General features: G+C 35.4%; 2 protein-coding genes and 2 long non-coding RNA genes across 6 annotated transcripts; 3 read left to right on the top strand and 1 right to left on the bottom strand.

The window, feature by feature from the left end:
* Nucleotides 1-8,727: 8,727 nt before the first annotated feature.
* On the top strand, nt 8,728-11,324 carry LOC137254213 (uncharacterized). The gene has a single exon (XM_067791929.1). It carries the CDS (start codon nt 9,534-9,536, stop codon nt 11,322-11,324), a length of 1,791 nt encoding a protein of 596 aa, XP_067648030.1. The 5' UTR covers nt 8,728-9,533.
* Nucleotides 11,325-11,685: 361 nt separating this feature from the next.
* On the top strand, nt 11,686-13,809 carry LOC137252031 (uncharacterized). The gene is made up of 5 exons (XM_067787178.1): nt 11,686-12,001; nt 12,090-12,277; nt 12,442-12,654; nt 12,755-12,908; nt 12,984-13,809. Exons 1-5 carry the CDS (start codon nt 11,950-11,952, stop codon nt 13,109-13,111), a joined length of 735 nt encoding a protein of 244 aa, XP_067643279.1. The 5' UTR covers nt 11,686-11,949; the 3' UTR covers nt 13,112-13,809.
* Nucleotides 13,810-16,375: 2,566 nt separating this feature from the next.
* Nucleotides 16,376-23,303, top strand: LOC137253439 (uncharacterized). 3 transcript variants are annotated; one of them, XR_010953800.1, is made up of 5 exons: nt 16,376-16,540; nt 16,596-18,584; nt 18,650-18,849; nt 20,785-22,433; nt 22,488-23,303. It is a non-coding gene; the product is annotated as an uncharacterized lncRNA (long non-coding RNA). The 3 variants fall into 3 exon arrangements; XR_010953801.1 differs by lacking the exons at nt 20,785-22,433; nt 22,488-23,303 and having other exon boundaries at nt 16,596-17,049; nt 18,198-18,584; nt 18,650-19,363; XR_010953799.1 differs by lacking the exons at nt 20,785-22,433; nt 22,488-23,303 and having other exon boundaries at nt 18,650-19,363.
* On the bottom strand, nt 20,507-23,522 carry LOC137253438 (uncharacterized). Its single transcript, XR_010953798.1, has 6 exons — nt 23,323-23,522; nt 23,076-23,252; nt 22,568-22,894; nt 22,305-22,507; nt 21,705-22,247; nt 20,507-21,645 (listed from the first exon to the last, which is right to left on the bottom strand). It is a non-coding gene; the product is annotated as an uncharacterized lncRNA (long non-coding RNA).
* Nucleotides 23,523-24,583: the final 1,061 nt, after the last annotated feature.

The raw sequence follows: 24,583 nt of genomic DNA, 5'->3' as shown, positions 1-24,583 counted from the left end.
ATTTTCACCTCAAAAACCAATACTATCTCAACTTCTTTTTGGACACAACTAACACCAACTCACATTTGTGGGACATTTTTCATAATTGTGGTAAATTTCTAAGAAGTGCGAATGAAACAGTAGTATGATGTGGGAATGAAACAATAAGATACTACACATTTCGCCACCATTTTTGAAAATTTTTTAAGCAAAACGGGTCTAATTTCAAAATAATTTAATAAAAATTGAATTTTAGAAGTGCTCAAGTGAGTAAGGACATTAAAAATAAAAAAAATAAAAATATAACAGAAAAGTGAACGTTCAAAAAAAAAACCTCCAACGTAATAAACCAGCTTTCATCAGTCACAAAAGGGCTTCTCCAAGACGCCACTTCAAAGTTTGATTATCTGAGGTAAGTAAATGTTTAGTTATTTTAGTATAACTAACTTTTTTGTTGTTGTAGGAGTGCAAATTTGGAAATATATTGCAGAACTTGCCCTTATTATGAAGATACCAAATCAGTGTTACATATTATGGACCTGACCGAGATCAGGAATATTGTTTGGTATTGTCATAATATGAATGGTTCTGAGTAAATACAGGTATTATGGTGATAGCCAAATTAGTTGAAGTGTTTGATGGCACAATATTTGCTGGTAATTCTTTTCTTTAGCTCACAACTGCTAAAACTAGTCAAAATTTATTCGGAGAGGTGTCAATAAAAGAGCTTTGGACTCAGAACAACGAATCTGAAAGTGGAAATTGAAAATTTTATATCTGTGGAGAGATATTTGCAGTTACCCAAAATGTATTAACGGAAACACGAAAAATGATCCCCGATCCCTGCGAAACCGGCGGTGTGATGCATAGAATTTTGGCCTTCGGCCGCGCTGATAAAAATATACCACCAAGGAGGTGGAATCAAAATTAAATCAGTGCAAATTACCTTCGTATACAAAATGTTTTCCTGTGAACAACAACAATACAATAATCACATGAAAAACGCCAACTTCAACTAAAAATATCTCTGCAGAGATATAAAATTTTCAATTTCCGTTTTTGTATTCGTTGTCCTGATTCAAAGACGCCCTCTTGACACCTCTCCAGATATTTTATGACTAGTTTTAGCAGTTGTGAGCTAAAGAAAAAAAAAAATTTTTTTTATATAAATGTGAAATAAATAGTTATTATGTTCCGCTTATTTAATACGAAAGCAAACGCTCGCCTTTTTATACCACCCTCGAAAGTGTTGGTTTGCTTGGGGTAACAAGCGGATACTATGGTGCCATTTGTTTATGATCCTGTTGGCAAAGAAAAAGAATGTGGACATATTTAAAGACATGTATGTTAATTAATTTAGGTAATTCTATTCACTCTAAATAAATCACTGCTACAACAACAACAACAAAACTCTATATAAACGTATAAAAATATCGGGAGATGTATCAAAATATGCGTTTTGGACCCGGAAACGCGAATATGAAAACACAAATTTTTAGTCTGTGAAGAGATACTTGCAAAAGAAATTGCAATTTTTTGTGTGGTTGTTGTAATGTTTTTGTACACAGGAAACAATTTTGTGTACAAAGGCATTTTGCACGGATTAAATTTTGATTGCACCCCATTAGGGGACCGGCCCCCAGCGGGTTAGGGGATCAGAATATACCCGCGGTAGGTATTCCTGTCGTAAGAGGCGACTAAAATACCATATTCAAGGGGCTGTGTAGCGCAACCCTTCAGGTTGCCTGCGCAATATATAGCTTCTCCAAACCCAATTGTCAACCTCACCTATCCGTGGCGAATCCTGTTTCACTAACAGACGAGGCTCTGGCGACCCCAAGCCCATCTTGGAACTTGCGGGTGGGGAGGGAGGGAATGACCTGAAGGTTTAATGTGGCCACATAAATCGTTCTCGAGATGGTCGGGCTAGCGCCTTAATGGTGCCGTGGTACCGGAGCGTACCGGATCTGTATCCGGCAAAGGACCATCACATCGATAACACTCCCCAAAGCCTTCGTGGAGCAACCTTATCGCTACAACAACAACAACAACAGGGGACCGGCCAGTGTCTTTTGACATCCTTCCCGATATTATTGGACGTGTATTAAGAGTGTCATGCTTTCGTATAGAATTGCCATCATTTGAACGCCTCAAAAATTTTTTCCCGTTTTCGGATTCGCATTCTGGGTCCTAGACGCATATTTTGGTAATTCTATACGACAGTATGACACTGCTAATACGCGTCCAAAAATATCGAGAGAGGTGTGAAACGACTCGTCTTAACATCAGTACTAATAATCCGCAACCGGAAAATAAAAATTTTAACTCGTTCAAAAGATATTAACGAAAACCCGAAAAATGTCCCGAGGGTCCCTCAGAAACCGGGGGTGGTATCCATAGTATTTCTCCGCAGAACATCTTTCTGCGTTGGCGGCCTTCGGCTGCGCTTATAAAAAATTACCCTGGGTGGGTCCAACACCGGTTTGGAGACCAAAAATAAAACGCGCAAAACACTTATGTTCACATTTTTTTTTGTGGGTAGAATAACATTACAACACCCACATGAAAATCGCCAACTTCAACTGCAAATATATCCGGACAGAGATTAAATTTTTCTTTTCCGCCTTCGTATTATTATTGTCGAGGTCAATAAGCGTCTTTTGACATGTCTCCCGATATTTTTGGACCCGTATTAGCAGTATCATGCGGTCGTATAGAATTACCCATCTTTTGATAAATCTCCCGACTTTTTTGGACGTGTGTTTATAGTGTGATGGGTAGTTCTCGACAATAATCCGAAGGCGGAAAAGAAACATTTAATCTCTGTCCGGATATATTTGCAGTTGAAGTTGGCGATTTTCATGTGGGTGTTGTAATGTTATTCTACCCACAAAAAAAATTGTGAACATAGGTGTTTTGCGCGTTTTAGTTTTGGTCTCCAAACCGGTGTTGGACCTACCCAACGTACTTTTTTATAAGCGCGGCCGAAGGCCGCCAACGCAGAAAGGTGTTCTGCGCAGAAATACTATGGATTCCACCCCCGGTTACGATTACCTATAGGCTCATCTTCATCAATACCGTATCCTTTTCATCAGCTTCTAGTACGGTTACTTCACTTATTTCCTCGATGATTAAACTGCAGATTATTTAGACGCGTATAACAATCGCCACAGGTATTCACTGGGAATCCGTCATGAGGCTGCACTGCAATTGTTGTAAATTTGGTCAGCTTTTTGGGTAAACCGGGTATGACGAACAAACCGTAGCTAGATCCATTCTGCATCTTTTTTAGGCAATTCCGACAAATCGAATTTATGGTACACATTTTTTCTTCCTTCATTGTGCATTAATTGTTATTAATTTTGACTTCTATTTATTTACAAATACGCTATCTTTGCAAAATTTTCTGCGCTGTCAATAACGTCAATATCGCACGAACTTAAGTCAAAGAATAATAAGGAAAAAACAGATGTTGCGATGTTGCGAGTTACCAGAGAACTGCTATTTGGAACAGTTGCCTATAATATTACCTATGCAAGGTTCAGTTGGTCTTTCTTATACATACATATATTAAAATATCATTTGTAAAGATATGAGCGGTTGACTTTCAATAGAAATTTTACGTGACACACGCTTTTTTTTTATGTTTGACCAATGCCCTTGATTGATGAGGAATGTGATGACTAGTACCTACCTAATTACTTCCTAGGTAATTCTTTACGACAGCATGACTCTGCTAATACGTGTCCAAAAATATCGAGAGAGGTATCAAACGACACGTCTTGACATCAGTATTGATAATCAGAAGGCGGAGAAGGTATAGTCTAGTTGATGGGTCGACTACTAATACGCGTCCAAAAATATCGAGAGAGGTGTCCAGCGACGCGTCTTGACATCAGTATTAATAATCCGCAGGTGGAAAATAAAAATTTTAACTCGTTCAAAAGATATTAACGAAAAACCGAGAAAAGACCCGCTGGTACCTCCGAACCCGGGGGTGGAATCCACAGTATTTTTGCGCAGAACACCTTTCTGCGTTGGCGGCCTTCGGCCGCGCTTATAAAAAATTACCCTGGGTGGGTCGAACACCGGTTTGGTGGGTACAACATTTTGATGTTTTTGGGTACAACAAAAACATCAAAATAACAACCACATGAACATTTTCAATTTTGTTTGCAAATATCTCTGGAAAGAAATAAAATTTTCTATTTCCGCTTCCGGTCCAGGGTCAAAAGCGTGTTTTGGACACCTCTCCCGATATTTTTGAACGAGTTTTAGTTAAAGTAAAGAATTGTGTTGTGTGCTAAAGTAATGAATTACCGCCGATATGATCTGGCAAAGTTGATTTTGCGTAATTGATCAGCTGATTTTTGTTTACTTTTTACCAAGATACAATGTGCAACTCATTGCAGTCTCCCGGGCTAATAAATAAATAAATTAACAATTGAACAAACTAGTTTCGCTAAAACTAAGAAAAAAATTAGATGAATTTTATTCAGTTTATTGAAAATCCAAAAAATATGCTATCGAAAACTAAAATAAAATTAAAGAAAAAAAAAAACTTTTTTAAAAATAAGCTTTTATTATTTTGGTTAATAAAATTAACTAAAAAGTAAACAATAAATTGACTCTAAAGAAATATAACACTTTATAAGTTCATTGTAAGCTTAAACGATAATTAGGCTTTTTCGTCTGCGACAAAAAAAATCTATATTTTTATTAATTATATATTTTTAACATTAAAACTTTACACCTAAATTATTAAATCTTACAGTTTATATCACAGTCCTAATTGTTCTAATAAAAGCGTGTTACATTGCGATAGCAAGAAAATGAGATCCTAAATGTTCTTAATTATACCATCAAAATTTAACACGCTTTTTATTAGAACAATTAGGACTGTGATATAAACTGTAAGATTTAATAATTTAGGTGTAAAGTTTTAATGTTAAAAATATATAATTAATAAAAATATAGATTTTTTTTGTCGCAGACGAAAAAGCCTAATTATCGTTTAAGCTTACAATGAACTTATAAAGTGTTATATTTCTTTAGAGTCAATTTATTGTTTACTTTTTAGTTAATTTTATTAACCAAAATAATAAAAGCTTATTTTTAAAAAAGTTTTTTTTTTCTTTAATTTTATTTTAGTTTTCGATAGCATATTTTTTGGATTTTCAATAAACTGAATAAAATTCATCTAATTTTTTTCTTAGTTTTAGCGAAACTAGTTTGTTCAATTGTTAATTTATTTATTTATTAGCCCGGGAGACTGCAATGAGTTGCACATTGTATCTTGGTAAAAAGTAAACAAAAATCAGCTGATCAATTACGCAAAATCAACTTTGCCAGATCATATCGGCGGTAATTCATTACTTTAGCACACAACACAATTCTTTACTTTAACTAAAACTCGTTCAAAAATATCGGGAGAGGTGTCCAAAACACGCTTTTGACCCTGGACCGGAAGCGGAAATAGAAAATTTTATTTCTTTCCAGAGATATTTGCAAACAAAATTGAAAATGTTCATGTGGTTGTTATTTTGATGTTTTTGTTGTACCCAAAAACATCAAAATGTTGTACCCACCAAACCGGTGTTCGACCCACCCAGGGTAATTTTTTATAAGCGCGGCCGAAGGCCGCCAACGCAGAAAGGTGTTCTGCGCAAAAATACTGTGGATTCCATCCACGGGTTCGGAGGTACCAGCGGGTCTTTTTTCGGTTTTTCGTTAATATCTTTTGAACGAGTTAAAATTTTTATTTTCCACCTGCGGATTATTAATACTGATGTCAAGACGCGTCGCTGGACACCTCTCTCGATATTTTTGGACGCGTATTAGCAGTCGACCCATCAACTAGACTATACCTTCTCCGCCTTCTGATTATCAATACTGATGTCAAGACGTGTCGTTTGATACCTCTCTCGATATTTTTGGACACGTATTAGCAGAGTCATGCTGTCGTAAAGAATTACCTAGGAAGTAATTAGGTAGGTACTAGTCATCACATTCCTCATCAATCAAGGGCATTGGTCAAACATAAAAAAAAGCGTGGGTCACGTAAAATTTCTATTGAAAGTCAACCGCTCATATCTTTACAAATGATATTTTAATATATGTATGTATAAGAAAGACCAACTGAACCTTGCATAGGTAATATTATAGGCAACTGTTCCAAATAGCAGTTCTCTGGTAACTCGCAACATCGCAACATCTGTTTTTTCCTTATTATTCTTTGACTTAAGTTCGTGCGATATTGACGTTATTGACAGCGCAGAAAATTTTGCAAAGATAGTGTATTTGTAAATAAATAGAAGTAAAAATTAATAACAATTAATGCACAATGAAGGAAGAAAAAATGTGTACAATAAATTCGATTTGTCGGAATTGCCTAAAAAAGATGCAGAATGGATCTAGCTACGGTTTGTTCGTCATACCCGGTTTACCCAAAAAGCTGACCAAATTTACAACAATTGCAGTGCAGCCTCATGACGGATTCCCAGTGAATACCTATGGCGATTGTTATACGCGTCTAAATAATCTGCAGTTTAATCATCGAGGAAATAAGTGAAGTAACCGTACTAGAAGCTGATGAAAAGGATACGGTATTGATGAAGATGAGCCTATAGGTAATCGTAACCGGGGGTGGAATCCATAGTATTTCTGCGCAGAACACCTTTCTGCGTTGGCGGCCTTCGGCCGCGCTTATAAAAAAGTACGTTGGGTAGGTCCAACACCGGTTTGGAGACCAAAACTAAAACGCGCAAAACACCTATGTTCACAATTTTTTTTGTGGGTAGAATAACATTACAACACCCACATGAAAATCGCCAACTTCAACTGCAAATATATCCGGACAGAGATTAAATGTTTTTTTTCCGCCTTCGGATTATTGTCGAGAACTACCCATCACACTATAAACACACGTCCAAAAATGTCGGGAGATTTATCAAAAGATGGGTAATTCTATACGACCGCATGACACTGCTAATACGGTTCCAAAAATATCGGGAGACGTGTCAAAAGACGCTTATTGACCTCGACAATAATAATCCGAAGGCGGAAAAGAAAAATTTAATCTCTGTCCGGATATATTTGCAGTTGAAGTTTGCGATTTTCATGTGGGTGTTGTAATGTTATTCTACCCACAAAAAAAAATGTGAACATAAGTGTTTTGCGCGTTTTATTTTTGGTCTCCAAACCGGTGTTGGACCCATCCAGGGTAATTTTTTATAAGCGCAGCCGAAGGCCGCCAACGCAGAAAGGTGTTCTGCGGAGAAATACTATGGATACCACCCCCGGTTTCTGAGGGACCCTCGGGACATTTTTCGGGGTTTCGTTAATATCTTTTGAACGAGTTAAAATTTTTATTTTCCGGTTGCGGATTATTAGTACTGATGTTAAGACGAGTCGTTTCACACCTCTCTCGATATTTTTGGACGCGTATTAGCAGTGTCATACTGTCGTATAGAATTACCAAAATATGCGTCTAGGACCCAGAATGCGAGTCCGAAAACGGGAAAAAATGTTTGAGGCGTTCAAATGATGGCAATTCTATACGAAAGCATGACACTCTTTATACGCGTCCAATAATATCGGGAAGGGTGTCAAAGGACGCTGGCCGGTCCCAATGGGGTGCAATCAAAATTTAATCCGTGCAAAATCCTTTTGTACAAAAAATTATTTCCTGTGTACACAGAAAAAGAAAGTTGTGTTGAAAGGTGTTTTCGCGAATATAGTTTCTATCTCTAAACCATTGTTGGACACTATTTCAACATTGCGATCGTGATATTCGGTTTTATTTTGTTGTGTTACTAGTGCTTCACCCCATTCCAATGTGTCATCTATTTCTTCCACGTCGTAAACAGAGTGGCCTAGGAATTAGTCGGTAATGGTTCCAGGTCGTAGGCATAAGATACGGTGTGTAAGGGAGCTTTGGTATGTATAAATTAAACATAAGCGGGGATACGACACCACCATCAACCCCACCACCTGTTTACCGGTTTTGTTCCTGTAAAGTCAAAGGGGAAGGTGTGGACCTTCTATGTGTTCGAGTAGCATGTCGTGGTTCACTGTATCAAAAGCTTTGGACAGGTCAAGTGCCACGAGCACCATCCTATGCTGCGGTTTTTCCTGGTTCAGTCCGTAACTTATCTGAGTGTTTATGGCGTTTAACGCGGGTAGTGTTATGCTTTTTGAGGAAGTAATATTTATGGGTGGCTTTGCAAAGACTGACGAAAAGAGTGAGAACGGTCGATATGACTCGCCTTCGTTTGCTGGTTTCCCAGGCTTTAGTGGTGGAAATATCCTATCAATTTTCCATTGTTCGGGAACGACTAAGGACCTCAGCGAGAGGTTGAAAACGTGCGTTATGTTGTTTATTTTTTCAGCGCGAAGGTTTTTTGCACGGGTATGACTATTTCGCCTGGGCCTATTGATTTAGAGGGCTTGGCCTTGTGGAGGTGATGGTAATGGGTGAGTCTTGTTTTTGTTAATGCGTCCGTCAGCTTGCACGACGTCTATAACCTTGCCTACAGAAAGATGCATTACTAAATGCCCACAGAAAACGCTTGCGCATTGCTAAAGGCGATGGAAACTTTATCATTTTATTTTATGGGGGATGTAGATGTTGGTGATTTCTAGGTTTGTATCGCCTGACCGGACAGATAGGCCATGACGTTCTAAGACACTGTCTTTGCAGTCGATGTCGGAATCAAACAGATGATATTGCGCAGAGTGGTGTATGACAAACGCAAGGCCGCCTCCATTTCCGCTCTCGCGATCTTTTCTGTGGACATTATACACAAGACAGGTTTGCAATGCAGATCTTGCTGTTAGTTTAGTCTCTTGAATCGCAGCAATGCAGATGTTGTACCGCTTCATGAAATCGACTATCTCAGTGATCTTCACAGTTATCTATTACAGTTTAACGGCAGAATTCTGAAGGGCAGCGGGGGAGGCGTCAGCACGCTAGGGGTAAGTGACGGGTGACTACGCCTGAGTTGTGGTAGGTGAGGACGCTGTTGTTGCCCTGGGACAGGACGCCTTGGGTAAGCATTGGAGTACCCGGTGTAGTTTAGAAGCATTTATTTAATTTTTAATTTTATTTCAATCGCGAAACTATGCATTGCTATGTTACCGATTACTATCAGAATTAGACCGTAAGTAGTATATTATTGAACAATTTCAGTTTTTTTTTTGTGCCTAAAATCGGCTTGGTATAAAATGTTCAGTTTCCCCCAACTTAGACTTCCTGACCTTATTTTAATTCATCTGTAGCTTTCATTATGTGTTTGTTTCTGTTTTATTTGTAAATTTTACTAATTTTTTCTTTTAATTTTCTTATTTGCAGTTCATTTATGGGTCAATTATAAAGGACATACACCACGTTTTCAATTTTTATTACAAATATTATTATATTAGCCATTATTATATTTGTTATTTTATTCTTATCATTATTATTAATAATATTACTAGTTTTATTTTCATTATTATAATCATAGTTATTTTTATCTTTTTTATATAACTATTAGCTATTTATCATTAAAACAAACATGAATAGGAAAACATTTAACAAACTTTTGAGGAAGGAGAAGGCAGTTTATGATGAAACTGTAAACAAGTTTCGTAGGCTCAACGACTCTTCTAGAGTAGTTAGTGATGATATACCATCAACTAGTAGGGAAGCACATATAGGCCTTAACGAATCTTCCAAAGTAGGCAGTGATGATATACCATCTACTAGCAGGGATACTTTTATTCTCAGAGTAGCAAGCGATGATGAGCCACTTCCCAATGCGGAGCCCACTACTTTTGACTTAAATATTGACGAAGAATATATCGATAGCGATAGCGACAGTGAGAGGTTTTTATTTGACGACGATGAGTTGGTAGAAAGTTTGGAGGAGACATTAAGCCTCACAGACAGAATACGATCAGCGTTGAAAGGTTGGGCGATCCGGCAAAAAACAACTCAAATCAGCCTTACCGACCTTCTACGTTCCTTGGAGGGCGCCGGACTCAAAGGACTACCGTTAGATGCTCGAACAGTTATGGGAACAAGTAGGGAAGCAGTTTATATTAGACCTTTTCCCGAGGGGGAGCTATTGTATTTGGGAATACAGTACAATTTCGCATTTGAAGAATTTAATTTTTTACAAGACTTGGAACGGATTTCCATAGATGTAGGCATAGACGGACTGAAAATTTTCAAAAGTTCTAATAGGGCATTATGGCCAATTTTAGGTCACGTAGTAGAGTTTCCCAAATCAAGGCCCTTTTTCATGGCTTGCTACTCAGGAATGAGTAAGCCGCCGGACGTAAATAGTTTTTTATTGGAATTTTGCGCAGAAGTAAATAATTTACGTCAGAACGGAGTAAAGGTAGGATCCGCTGAAGTTTTAAAAGAATTTGATATAAGGCTTTTCACTTGCGATTCACCAGCACGATCTTTTGTAACTGGTGTCAAGTCGCACACGGGGGCAAGAAGCTGCCCTAAATGTGAACAAGTAGGTCAGAGGTTCGGAGCTAGGATGAGCTTTTCTCAAGTTGTAGCAGAACCCAGAACAGATATTTCTTTTAAGAATAGAGTAGATATGCAACATCATTTAGATCAATTTAGGGATAATGAAAATGTGTTAGAATCCGTAAATATTGACATGGTTTCTCAGTTCCCTTTAGAACCTATGCATTTAGTGGACTTAGGAGTAATGAAGAAACTACTTGAAAAGCTTGTAACAAGAGGGAACGTAACAAGAATGAATGCAAAATTGAAGTTTCTCAACAGTTACGTTCCCTCTGAATTCCCTAGACGCAGCCGAGATTTAGATCAAGTAAAAAACTGGAAGTCAACAGAATACCGCCAATTTTTATTGTATTCAGGCTTGTTCGTTTTAAAAGACTGCATTCCAGACAACCTGTATTCTCACTTTTTGCTATTACATTGCGGTATTAGACTTCTCTCTTGTGAGAAGTCTTGTAGAGTAGAATCCAATGTCGCGAATGAAATGTTAGAAGAATTTGTTAGAGTGTTTGCTGAATTATACGGTGCGGATTTTGTTAGTTTTAATGTTCACGGGCTTTTACATTTAACTGATTGCGTTAAACAGTTCGGTCCACTAGATAACTTTTCAGCATATAAATTCGAAAATTATATGCAATATATTAAGAAAATGATTAATAGTCCAAATAATATACTGCAGCAATTATTTTTAAGAATTGAAGAAAGGCGCAATTTTACGGATTTCAGCAAAATTTCAAGTATGGATAAATTTGTTATAAGTTCTACCAAAGACAGGGATAGTTTTTTTTATAGCAGTAAAATAAAAAAAAAAAAAAAAAAATAAATGTAAGGCGCGATAACCTCCGAAGAGATCTAAGGCCGAGCTTCTCTTCCAATTTGCGTCGTGCTCCTCTTGATTTTCCCTACAAATTGGCCGGAGGGGACCTACATGTTTTATGCCGACTCCGAACGGCATCTGCAAGGCAGATGAGTTTTCACTGAGAGCTTTTCATGGCAGAAATACACCCGGAGCGCTTGCCAAACACTGCCGAGGGGCGACCCCGCTTAGAAAAATTTTCTTCTAATTGAAAAACCTTATTTCTAAAATTTTGATGTTGCTTTGCCCGGGAGTTGAACCCAGGGCATACGGTGTGATAGGCGGAGCACGCTACCATCACACCACGGTGGCCGCCATAGCAGTAAAATGGGTTCCCTAAAAATAGTCAACCAACAGAGCGAAGGAAACACTTTTAATGTTGTAATTTTGACACAAGTTGCAGACGTTTTTAGAGAGCCCATTGTTTCCTCATCTGGATTAGGTATTTTAGTAGGTCAGATTATAGATGAGAGCATTTATAGCATAAGTAAGGAAGACCTAGACTTTAAGTATTTTGCAATCCCAGTAGGTAATAAATTTATTTTAGTGCCATTATTACATAATCTATTTTATAATTTTTCATAGGTCAAATATGGATTCAAATTTTGTCGAGGAAGAGGAGCCGGGAACCAGTCAGGCAAATGGTAATGCAATTTTTTTATTCTTAGTTCTGCCTATCATAATGATTATTCTCATTAAATTCTTTATAATTGTATGCTTCTTGTTTTTTAGTATCACGACGCTTTAAAACTTCCCAAACATTTTACGAACGTGCTGCCACCCAACCACTGGCTGAAAAGAGTGACTTTGAAGAGGTCACTCAAATGGAACGCCTTTTGGCTGCAGTTTCAAGGATAGAGGCCCGGCAGGAAGAAATGTTGAAACGACTAGCCGCTTTAGAAAAAGTGATTGCCGACAAGGTGGGTTTTTTTTTAATAAATTCAGTCCATAGAGTGGTAGTGCTGGCATTAATTCACAACCAATTGATAAATCTTTGGTGTTTGATTTAATGCTTTGGTCTACCGCTATCCTGATTTGTCCATAAGTCAAATTTTAGTTTAATGAAACTCAACTTAAATTTTAGATGCCCGAACGTGCAGAGGTGCAGACTCAAGGCCAAGTTCTGCGTGAGGTTAAGGTGCTTTCCGCCAAAACGCAAAGAAGCATCGGCCGTATCTCCGGAGACGTGTGCAGCGAGGAACAAACCTTTTTACAAAGTTTGCTCCCTATGTCATCAGAAGAAACTTTGCTGAAGGTGGAAGAGTGCCTTACCAATAAGGCTCACGCTGATGCTATGGTATGCCCCTATTTTTACTAGATCTAATATATAAATAAAGCACTCTTCAATTGAATATATATATATATATATATATATATATAATCTTATAATTTTATAGTCGGCCATCATTTTTCGGCTAAAAGGCACAAAAGGCTCAATCGAGAGTGTCATGCAGTCACTCTTTACTGACGAGTTGGCGTGGGAGTATAACTGCTACGGCGGATTAGGGAAGAAATCCTTTACAAGTCTAAAGGTCGTAGATATAGTTCTGGGTAGGTATCAACATATTTGAAATTAGTAATTTTTTGTCGCTAAATATTAATATTTGCTTTTTTAATAATCAATAGGGGCATTCGCAAGTATACATAGTGATAAGATTTTAGCTATTAGGCATTATGTACTTTTAAGTCGCAATAGATTTAAGCATGTCAGACGAAAAAAAAAATCTGGGGTTAAATTGCTGACTACTATTTAATTTTTAATGCATAGCAATTTTTTGTGTAATAACAGCGACTATCGCATTCACTATGGCGTAAATGAGAGTAAAATATACAAAGTATTAAATGAAATCACCTGCTGAACTGACGACAAATGAATAAAAGTGGCGATAGTTGCTGTTATTAGACAAAAATATTTTTTATTCTTTAACTGTGTAAATAACTTCCTAATATTTCTTTACTTTATATTATTTACTTTAAGATTAGTATAGTTAACTAACAATAAGTTGTGAAATCCACTTTTTCTTTTTATACTTTGTTTTGTTTTTTTTTTTTTTTTCAAACTTCCGATTCCGAATATTACGTTAAATTATTTATAATATAATAAATAGTCAAGTCCACCATTTATGATAATATTGTTCTTTTGTTAATAACCTCCAATTCCCAATACCGATTTACATAGAATGTTTTGTAGCATCCCTCGCTTTCTTCGATATAAATTTTGCTGTACAAAGTTCGTTGAATATTGAATTATGATCAACTTATGCCAAGTCCAAGCGAAGCATGCGACAAAGCGTTCTATTTGAATTCTCATCAGAACTCCTTTCCTATGTTAAACACTTTTCTTACTTATAAATACCCAATACAAAGTCAGTGGATAATATATTTGAACAAATTTCATAAGTTTTTTTCGAGCTTAACTATGTTTATAGTTTTATATATTTATTTTTTAAAAACTTGCAACTGTTCTTAAATTATTAAAACTAAATTTTGAAAGTAAAATTATTTAGTTTTTATTTTTTTTTATTTTATTAAATTTTATATTATTAAATTTAATTGAAAGAATGATATCTAATCTATATTTTAAATAAGAAACATATTTATTTGAATTTTAAATGAAAAGCAAAACGTAACACTAGTCAATAGAAAAATGAAATGTATTAATAGATAAATGTATTTTAACATAATGAATGAAGTAAAACGAATTTTTGTAAATATTTTTTAATGTAAATATCTTAAATATGCATATATCTAAATTATTCATACTTAAAATGAATTTGTTGTATTATTAAGTTGAACTATATTTTAAATAAGAAAAATATTTATTTGGATTTTAAATGAAAAGCAAAACGTAACACTAGTCAATAGAAAAATGAAATGTATTAATAGATAAATGTATTTTAACATAATGAATGAAGTAAAACGAATTTTTGTAAATATTTTTTAATGTAAATATCTAAAATATGCATATATCTAAATTATTCACACTTAAAATGAATTTGTTGTATTTTTAAGTTGAACTATATTTTAAATAAGAAAAATATTTATTTGGATTTTAAATGAAAAGCAAAACGTAACACTAGTCAATAGAAAAATGAAATGTATTAATAGATAAATGTATTTTAACATAATGAATGAAGTAAAACGAATTTTTGTAAATATTTTTTAATGTAAATATCTAAAATATGCATATATCTAAATTATTCACACTTAAAATGAATTTGTTGTATTTTTAAGTTGAACTATATTTTAAATAAGAAAAATATTTATTTGGATTTTAAATGAAAAGCAAAACGTAACACTAGTCAATAGAAAAATGAAATGTATTAATAGATAAATGTATTTTAACATAATGAATGAAGTAAAACGAATTTTTGTAAATATTTTTTAATGTAAATATCTAAAATATGCATATATCTAAATTATTCACACTTAAAATGAATTTGTTGTATTTTTAAGTTGAACTATATTTTAAATAAGAAAAATATTTATTTGGATTTTAAATGAAAAGCTAAACGTAACACTAGTCAATAGAAAAATGAAATGTATTAATAGATAAATGTATTTTAACATAATGAATGAAGTAAAACGAATTTTTGTAAATATTTTTTAATGTAAATATCTAAAATATGCATATATCTAAATTATTCACACTTAAAATGAATTTGTTGTATTTTTAAGTTGAACTATATTTTAAATAAGAAAAATATTTATTTGGATTTTAAATGAAAAGCAAAACGTAACACTAGTCAATAGAAAAATGAAATGTATTAATACATAAATGTATTTTAACATAATGAATGAACTGAAACGAATTTTTGTAAATATTTTTTAATGTAAATATGCAAAATATGCATTTATCTAAATTATTCATACTTACTTAAAATGAATTTGCTGTATTTTTAAGTTGAAAATCGTAATTTCTCAATAAAAACACAGAATGAAAAATTTTGGACATTTTTTGGGGGGTTTTTGGTTATTTTGTGGGGTTTTTGCAATTTTTTAGGTATTTTCAATTCGCATTATGGATTAATTTATCATTGGGCTGGCAACTCTGGAGCGCCTAAAAGTATGCAACCTTTTTAAAATTACATTGTGAGAGCAGTTCAGCTATTCACTTTTGATATGATGGTTCTGAATGAGTGCGACAGAGATGGAAGATCACACGTACACGAAATATCCCATTTCACCATGGATAATATCGGCGCCTCGCCGAACAAAATTATCCAACTTATTATCCAATTTTTTGGATAGCGTCAGTATACGATTACCCGAATTTTTATCCACTCATGGTTAGCAGGGATATTTCCAACATTTGGGACACACCGGACGGCGTGTCGATAAATATGAACGTCCTGAACTTGTATTGGGTACAAAAGTATTTGTGTAAAAAATGTTTGGGTACTGATAGCTCTCAATGTAAACCTTAACTCATATCCAACATCAATGCCTCGCATCCAATTGTGGATGCTGTACGCACTACATTGGGTTCACGTAGTATGGACAAGCATATTGTTGATTCCAGTGGTAAGGCCACAATTTCAAATGATGGGGCAACCATTATGAAACTATTGGATATTGTGAATCCAGCTGTCAAACTCTAGTAGACATCGCCAAATCTCAAAATGCTGAGGTAAGTTTTTTGTTATATTAGAATGTGTAGAATAAAAATGTTTCTCTATATTTTAAGCATGTGAAATCTTAAAACAAGTTAAGCCATATGTTGAGGAAGGCGTGCATGCACGTATCATCATTAAAGCTATACGTAAAGCATTACAATTATGCATGATAAAATATGACATGGCTGTACATGTCGAAGCGCCAATCAAAGGAACAACAAAGTACTTTATTGGAAAAATGCTCTGCCACAGCAATGTCCTCCAATGTCCAAGAGTATCAGAAAATTCTTAATGCTGAATGGCGTCTCTTGTACAATAAACTAGGTAAGTAAGGCGCCAATGTTGTGTTTTCTAAACTACCAATTGGTGATGTTGCTACACAGTATTATGCAGATGCGTGATGTGTTCTGTGCTGTTCATGTACCAGAAGAAGATTGGAAACGTAGAATGAAAGCTTGTGGTGGTGCTGATATGACTACAGCTAATGATATTATTTCAAGTGTTTTGGTCAATGTGATTACTTTGAAGAACGTCAGGTTGGTGGTGAACGTTTCAACATTTTCCAAGGTTTGATAGTGGGGTTGAAATTAATTTCATTTTTATAGTTTATAATTATTGAAAGGTTGCGTTAATGCTAGAACATATACATTGATTTTACGTGGCGGTGCGGAACAATTTTTGGAAGAAACTGAGCTTCGTTACATGATGCTATAATGATTGTGCGGCGGACTTGTTCAGTGGAATGTGTAATGGCGACCCCAAGTTCCTCGTGGAAATAGGGGGTGGGGCGGGATGGCTTAGAAAGTTTAAAGTGATGATATTAATCGTTCCCGAGATGGTTGTTGTTGTTGTAGCAGTGCTTCGCCCCACCTAATAGGTGCGACCGGTCACAAATTGTTATCAATATCCTCTAAAGGGAGTCCAAGGAAACTTGCTGTTTCAACAGGGGTGGAGCAGAATGAAAGGGGAGTTAGAGGCGTTGGTTCCACATTACAATTAAAGAGATGGTTGGTGTCATGTGGGGACACATTGCAAGCGGGGCATACATTTTGTATGTCGGGGTTGATTCTGGATAAGTAAGAGTTTAACCTGTTACAGTATCCAGAACGAAGTTGAGCTAGAGTGACTCGCTTTTCCCTGGGGAGTATGCGGTCCTCTTCCGCAAGTTTTGGGTACTGTTCTTTAAGTACTTGATTCACCGGGCAATTCCTAGCATAAAGGTCCGACGCCAGTTTGTGGAGTTCACTGAGGACCTGCTTGTGTTTTTTTGCTTCATACGGCTGAGTTCTCAGGTGCCGTATTTCCTCATAATGCTTACGGAGATGACTCTTTAAGCCCCTAAGCAGTGTAGGATCAACAATCAGATGTCTGTTGGGATGCCCAGGTTTCTGGGTTTTCTACAGAAACTGTTTGGTTAGCATTTCATTTCTTTCCCTTATTGGGAGTTTTCTCACTTCATTGTGCAGGTGGTGTTCCGAGGACAAGAAGGCAGCCCGTAGCGGTTTTGGGGGCAGCATTTTGGCAGGCCTGTATTTTCTTCCAGTGAGTAACCTTTAGGCTTGGCGACCATATCGGAGACGCGTACCATGCAAACGTCTATTTATATTTACCCCAAGTACTGCCAATTTATCGAATTATATTAAATATTTGTTACAGCTCTGGATTTTCGTTTCAATTGCTAGTGCATGCTCTCCAAAATGTAGATCCTGGTCGAAAGTCACACCCAAGATTTTAGGGTGTAAGACAGTCGGTAGGGTAATGTCATATGGTCGACATTTGGCGCTGCCATGTTTTAAATAAGGTCACCGATGATTTGGTTGGTGACAATATCAGGTTTCGCGAGGCGACAAAACTGGAGAGATTGGGGAGATAGCTGTTTATTTTATTACAAAGCTCATCGATGTAGGAAACAATAGCATAGGCGTACGGCCATAGTGACTCCTGGTGGTAAAGGTAGCTATTGATATGTAGAAGTTAAACAGAACTTTGAATATGAGTTTTTTTTTAAGTTATTGCAAAAAAGTGTTGAGGATTTTTAATATCTTACGAGGTACCTTCGTACATGTTTCTAAGAATGAAGAATGAGACTTATTTAAACTCAATTTTCCCCACGACAAAGCCGCTGAGACTTTGCTATACTTTAACATACAATACTTTACCCCTTTTTGGCACTACTATCATTTTTGATTTTACTAAATTTTATAAAATGTTTCTTCCTCTACAGTTCAATTTACGTATTAGATGGTAAAGATGGCTTTCGCATTTTCTCCATTAATAACTGTGACAAGGTGGAAGAAATCTATGCGCGTAAATCGCAACATATAATCTTGGTCGAGCGTTTCTTCAATAGCTCTCTAGTGGTGATGGTGACAGCAGAGAAACCCAACTGTTTACAAATGTTACACTTCAAAAAGAATCAAAATATCTGCCATTGCGTCTACGGCTCAAATACCCACAGTATATGAATGAATCGAACACACCCAATTGTCTGCCTAACGGATAGTATACATATTCATCAAATCGAAAATATTGCACCAAACGAACTGGTTCTGAATACTGAAACAGTACACATATTCAAAATCGATGAGAAGGCTGTGATGATGGTTTTAGGGTGAGTTGTTGAATAACATACGAAAACCACTTTAACCCATATATATATTTGCATTACAACTAAAGCTTTACAAACAGCAAAACTTGCTGGCGCCAAGCAATTGGAAAAGGCAGTGTAGCATTCATCACACTGTACGGATGGTGCAAAGTTAGAAACTGCTGTTGTAACTGCTGCCACCGACACAACGGTCATCTCTACTTCGCCGAGTAGCGGCTCGTCCGACTATCTATCGAAGACAATATAATCATATCTTTTGCCAACACAGGTTAGCTATGTGCTTGCACAGGAAAAGATTTCAATTGGAAAACGAAAACCAATTAAGCGAGTTTATGTTATTATTAAAGTACTTACTTCTTTTTTATATGAACTGTATTAATTTAAGTTACAATTTCATGTACATATATAATAAAGTTTGTCGTGGTACGACTGCTGTTGGAATTAGATTTGAAACCAATCAATACTTCTGCTAAGGGTTGCAGAATTATTACTTGAATGATTAGATTTAGAACAATAATAAGTCTGACTCAATTACTAGTTCTACATTTTTAAATTCATATTTTATTTTACTTTATTACTTTCAAATTCAATTAGGACAGCAATCGGATTCCACGACACCTGTGAATATTCTTGATCTGAAAAAAAAGAGTAAATCTAATCTGAATTTCTAATTAGCTTTAAGTTGTAGGTTTAAATTGATTCAAATAATTGGAGTTTTTTCTAAAGCTTAAAATTATTTTCTGTTCGCTTGGAAAAGATTTCAATTGGAAAACGAAAACCAATTAAGCGAGTTTATTTATTATTAAAATACTTACCTTTCTTTATATCGACTGTATTAATTTAAGTTACAATTTCATGTGCATATATAATAAAGTATGTCGTGGTACGACTGCTGTTGGAATTAGATTTGAAACCAATCAATACTTCTGCTAAGGGTTGCAGAATTATTACTTGAATGATTAGATTTAGAACAATAATAAGTCTGACTCAATTACTAGTCCTACATTTTTAAATTCATATTTTACTTTACTTTTTTACTTTCAAATTCAATTACGACAGCAATCGGATTCCTCGACACCTTTGAATATTCTTGATCTGAATTTCTAGTTAGCTTTAAGTTGTAGGTTTAAATTGATTCAAATAATTGGAGTTTTTTCTAAAGCTTAAAATTATTTTCTGTTCGCTTGGAAAAGATTTCAATTGGAAAACGAAAACCAATTAAGCGAGTTTATTTATTATTAAATTACTTACTTTTCTTTATATGAACTGTATTAATATATTTTCCAAAATAATATTGAAAATTCAATTTTTTTGGTTCATATTTTATTCATATAGCTGCTCCAGGTAAAGTAAATCTGCAGGTAAAATTCATGTTATATGGCGGTTATATAAATGGTAAAACCGCAGTAAAATTGATTGTCAAATGACTCGAAAACGGAGAATGAAATGACGGAGAATATGACCGCCATTTGACGAGCATTGATACGTGTGTGAGCAGCACAGTACTATGCTCACATCCTATAGGTGGGAGCGGAATGCACGATCGGGTTTTATTATCCCTGCAAAAACGCTCCACGTCATTTCACTAGTCATTTTACGGTTATTGTGACTTTCTGCAGCGGTTATATTCATAGCCATTTTTGCATGGCGTGATTAGGTTTTGTGACCAAATTTTCCGTTTTGCTCCTATTAATGTGATCGTGCATTCCGCTCCCACTTATAGGATATGAGCATAGCACTGTTCTGGTCACACACGTCACAATGCTCGTCAAATGGCGGTCATTTCTACGGTCATTTCACTCTACATTTGCCAGTCTTTCGGCAATCAATTTTACTGCGGTTTTACCATTTATATAACCGCCATATAACTTGAATTTTACCTGCCGATTTACTTTACCTGGAGCAGCCATATGAATAAAATATGAACCAAAAAAATTGAATTTTCAATATTTATTATTTCCAATATTATTATATATGTAAATGAAATTCGAACTTATATTAATACAGTTCATATAAAAAAGAAGTAAGTACTTTAATAATAAGTAAACTCGCTTAATTGGTTTTTGTTTTCCAATTGAAATCTTTTCTAAGCGAGCAGAAAATAATTTTAAGCTTTAGAAAAAACTCCAATTATTTGAATCAATTTAAATCTACAACTTAAAGCTAATTAGAAATTCAGATTAGATTTACTCCTTTTTTTCAGATCAAGAATATTCAAAGGTGTCGTGGAATCCGATTGCTGTCGTAATTGAATTTGAAAGTAATAAAGTAAAGTAATATATGAATTTAAAAATGAAGGACTAGTAATTGAGTCAGACTTATTATTGTTCTAAATCTAATCATTCCAGCAATAATTCTGCAACCCTTAGCAGAAGTATTGATTGGTTTCAAATCTAATTCCAACAGCAATCGTACCACGACATACTTTATTATATATGTACATGAAATTGTAACTTAAATACCATTCATATAAAAAAGAAGTAAGTACTTTAATAATAACATAAAAAATATATTAATTGCTTTGAGCTATATTACTGCAGCGTCATCTATGGCCAGCACTGTACATAGCAAAATATCGTTATATTACAATATATTATATTGATAATAATTAAATGCTTACAAAGCTTAAGCGTTTCAAATTTACTGTCAAAATAAAATTTTAATAAATTTCAAACTTCCAACGCCGCCACAAGAGCCTACACTAAACCAGTAAAAAAATGCGTAATAATTTTTCATGCTCAAACAAAAATTGTTTAAGCTTTCGCTGCGGCAGTCAAACGTGTCGTGTCATTAAATAGCCATTGATTGTTGATGTTCATGCAATAGCCATTGGTGGGAACTGAATTTCGTCATAAAGTAGCGAAGGCACGGTCCTGCGCAAGCAAATCGCTAATCTGTGAAGATATGATGATACTGTATTCGATAGATAGCCGGACCAGCCGCTACTCGGCGAAGTAGAGATGATCGTTGTATCGGTGGCAGCAGTTTCCGTACAGTGTGATGAATGCTTCTGTCTTTTCCAATTTCTTGGGGGCAGCAATTTTTGCTGATTGTAAAGCTTCATCTGTAATGCAAATAAATAGATGGGTTAAAGTGGTTTTCGTATGTTATTTAATAACTCACCGTTTAATGCAATCATCACAGCCTTCTCATCGATTTTAAATACGTGTACTGTTTCCGTATTTGAAGTGGCTCATAAGAAATATCCATGTATCGAAAATACCAATCATGCTATACGCACACAATGCATTGTACCACGTTGAAACTCTTGCACACGCTGTCCATTCTTTACACAGAATACTTGGTGAGAAATTTAGTGTTGATAAGCGACTTTCATGAGCTTTTATTGTAATGTTTGGCTTCAGTTTGGTTGTATTTAATATGCGTAGCTCACCACTTGTGCTACTAATTGGATAAGCTAAATGGGAGTTCAACGATAGCGAACACAGACCCAGTTCGTTTGGTGCAATATTTTGGATTTGATGTAACACTTTCATGTCTCGTATATCATGAATATGTATACTATCCGTGTAGTGCGTACAGCGTCCACGATTGATTGAGAGGTATTGATGTTGGATATGAGTTGAGGTTTACCTTGAGAGTTATCGGTATCCAAGCATTTTTAACACAAAAAATTATCCATATGTTGAAAATGTTCAGTTGGCACTGTTGAGATAAAATATGGATCAATGAACACGAGTAAAAGTGAAAGATTTCTTTTACCTTGTGTTGTTACTTTACACATAAGATATTGGAAACAACGACCAGCATCTACAAATTGCATATTTGATGACTTATAAGGCTTGCTACGATTACATCTTATTGGACCCAATTCACCAAAATTTACAATGGGTGAGATAGTAAGTGCAAATGGCAAAGCAGTTTTTAATAAATCAGCTGTTGCAGGTATGCAATACAAAGACGGCCTGCAAACGAGAAAGATCAATATAATTGCCAAACAAAACATTAATTTGGAATATCAATACCTAAAATAACGTAGCGAGGAGTTACCCTGATCTTGTACCACATATTTTGTGCATACATGGAAGTTGGCGCATTGGCTTGAGGCGGCGGCTTAGCTGTTGGACCATTGGCATATTGACCAGCTATAAAGTTATTGTTATTATTCGGTTATTGTTATTGTTGGTGCCGTTGTTGCGCTTGCATGTAAGTTGGTGGTCTATTGGATATTGGTTGAGCATCTTGCTGAGTAGCATTATTTGGAGGAGCACCTGGTAGGTTAGCATTTATAAATGGTGTATTGGGTTGGGGAGCAGTCGGAGACGGTTGCTTCAATGGATAGGCCGCAATGGCTGTTGGATGAACAAAAGAGGAAAAATAATTATATATAATTTTCATCGTTTCATTTATTGGGCAAGCTTAAGTACATTATTGAAGTTTAATGAGGAAACAATTGTTGCTTCTAAATAGATTTGCGAAAAATATGTTCAATTATCACACCTATTCAGATTTGCATGAACGTTTTATATTTACCTGCAAAAATTATATATATTCGACATTATTTCATGCTACAAAATAACCGCACGTCTGCAGCTAATAATTATTTCTTATTTTTTAAATACCGCATCTGTTTGCATCTGTTGTGGCTAAGGGTTATGCATTTGCTGAGGTCGTCCTTAAACGTTAATCTACCTAGCAGTTTGAAAATTTCTAGAAAATATTAAAAATAAATCAGAATAGTCAAGTCATGTTATAAGTATGTTTTAAGACAAAGAATTACCAAATAAAGCAATGTGCACTATTTTTAGCTTTGAGAGTTCTTTTTTATTATTTCCACCACTCCAGTTAAACAGATCGAGCACATCATCGCTGAATATCTGGGCCCGAATCGCCACATACGATCACGGATCGAAAACTATACGAAAGACAATTACGTGATACGTCAGACGTATGGGTCGATTGGCATTACCACATACGAAAGCTTTCGTATCGTAATTCATTCTTAGTTCACAATAGATTTTAAGGTCCACATCACTGTGGATTTTATTTTTATGTCACAATAGATGTGGAAATGTCAAAATATTTAAAAAATTTTAATAAACAAACGAAATTTCAAAATGGATGTGCACTTACTTTTCTGTATAAGTTCAAGCGATAGTGAGGAAGATGAAACAGTAGCACGGAGGCTACTTAGACATAAAAGTGATCCTTTAGCTTTACCACAAACTGCGTAAGTATGTGGCAAATAAAGTTTTACAAGTATACAAAAATGTGTGTTCTGCAGATTCTTGAAACGATTTAGATTATCTAAAGAAGCTTTCCAGTTTGTACTTCATGCCTTAAATTTGAAGCAGTCGGATGCAAAAGCGGTGCCTCCAGTTCTACAACTAGCTGCCACACTTTCTCTTCTAGGAAGTGGCGGGTATCAGCATTGTGTCGGCAGTGATTATTTGGTTGGAATGTGCCAGAGCACTGTGTCAAAGATAACATCCCACGTTATTCTCGAAATGGAGAACAAGTTGTGTCCACAAAATATACAATTTCATTTAAACGAAACTTCGGAATGCAAGCAATGGTTTATGGATAAATACAAAATACCTGGAGGTAGGCAAACGTTCAATTACATTTATTAAATAAGTTTTTTAATTGAATATCTACTTTTACAGTCATCGGTTGCATTGATGGCACACACATCGGCTTACAAAGACCATCTGTGGATGACCATATGTACTTTAATAGGAAAGGATACCATAGTATCAACGCAATGATAGTGAGTTGTTGCTCATTTTCTTTATTCTTTGTACTAACTATATAAATATTTTGGCAGATGTGCGATCACACCTATAAAATTTTGGCAATCGACTGTCAGTACGGTGGTGCGGCTCATGATTCCTTCGTTTGGAGGCATTCAGATCAACGACGAGTATTGCAAGAGAGGTTTGAAATTAATAGGCGGAGCAATGCGTGGCTTTTAGGTACGACAGTGTTTGCTTTTTGGTTAATATTACTATTGTAATGACAATTTTCATTTCAACAGGTGA

The sequence above is a fragment of the Eurosta solidaginis genome, chromosome 5 (genome assembly GCF_040869045.1).
Source record: "Eurosta solidaginis isolate ZX-2024a chromosome 5, ASM4086904v1, whole genome shotgun sequence".
NCBI classification, from domain to species: domain Eukaryota; kingdom Metazoa; phylum Arthropoda; class Insecta; order Diptera; family Tephritidae; genus Eurosta; species Eurosta solidaginis.
The sequence above is the reverse complement of the archived record's forward strand: the minus strand, read 5'-3'. Positions and strand labels throughout refer to the sequence as shown.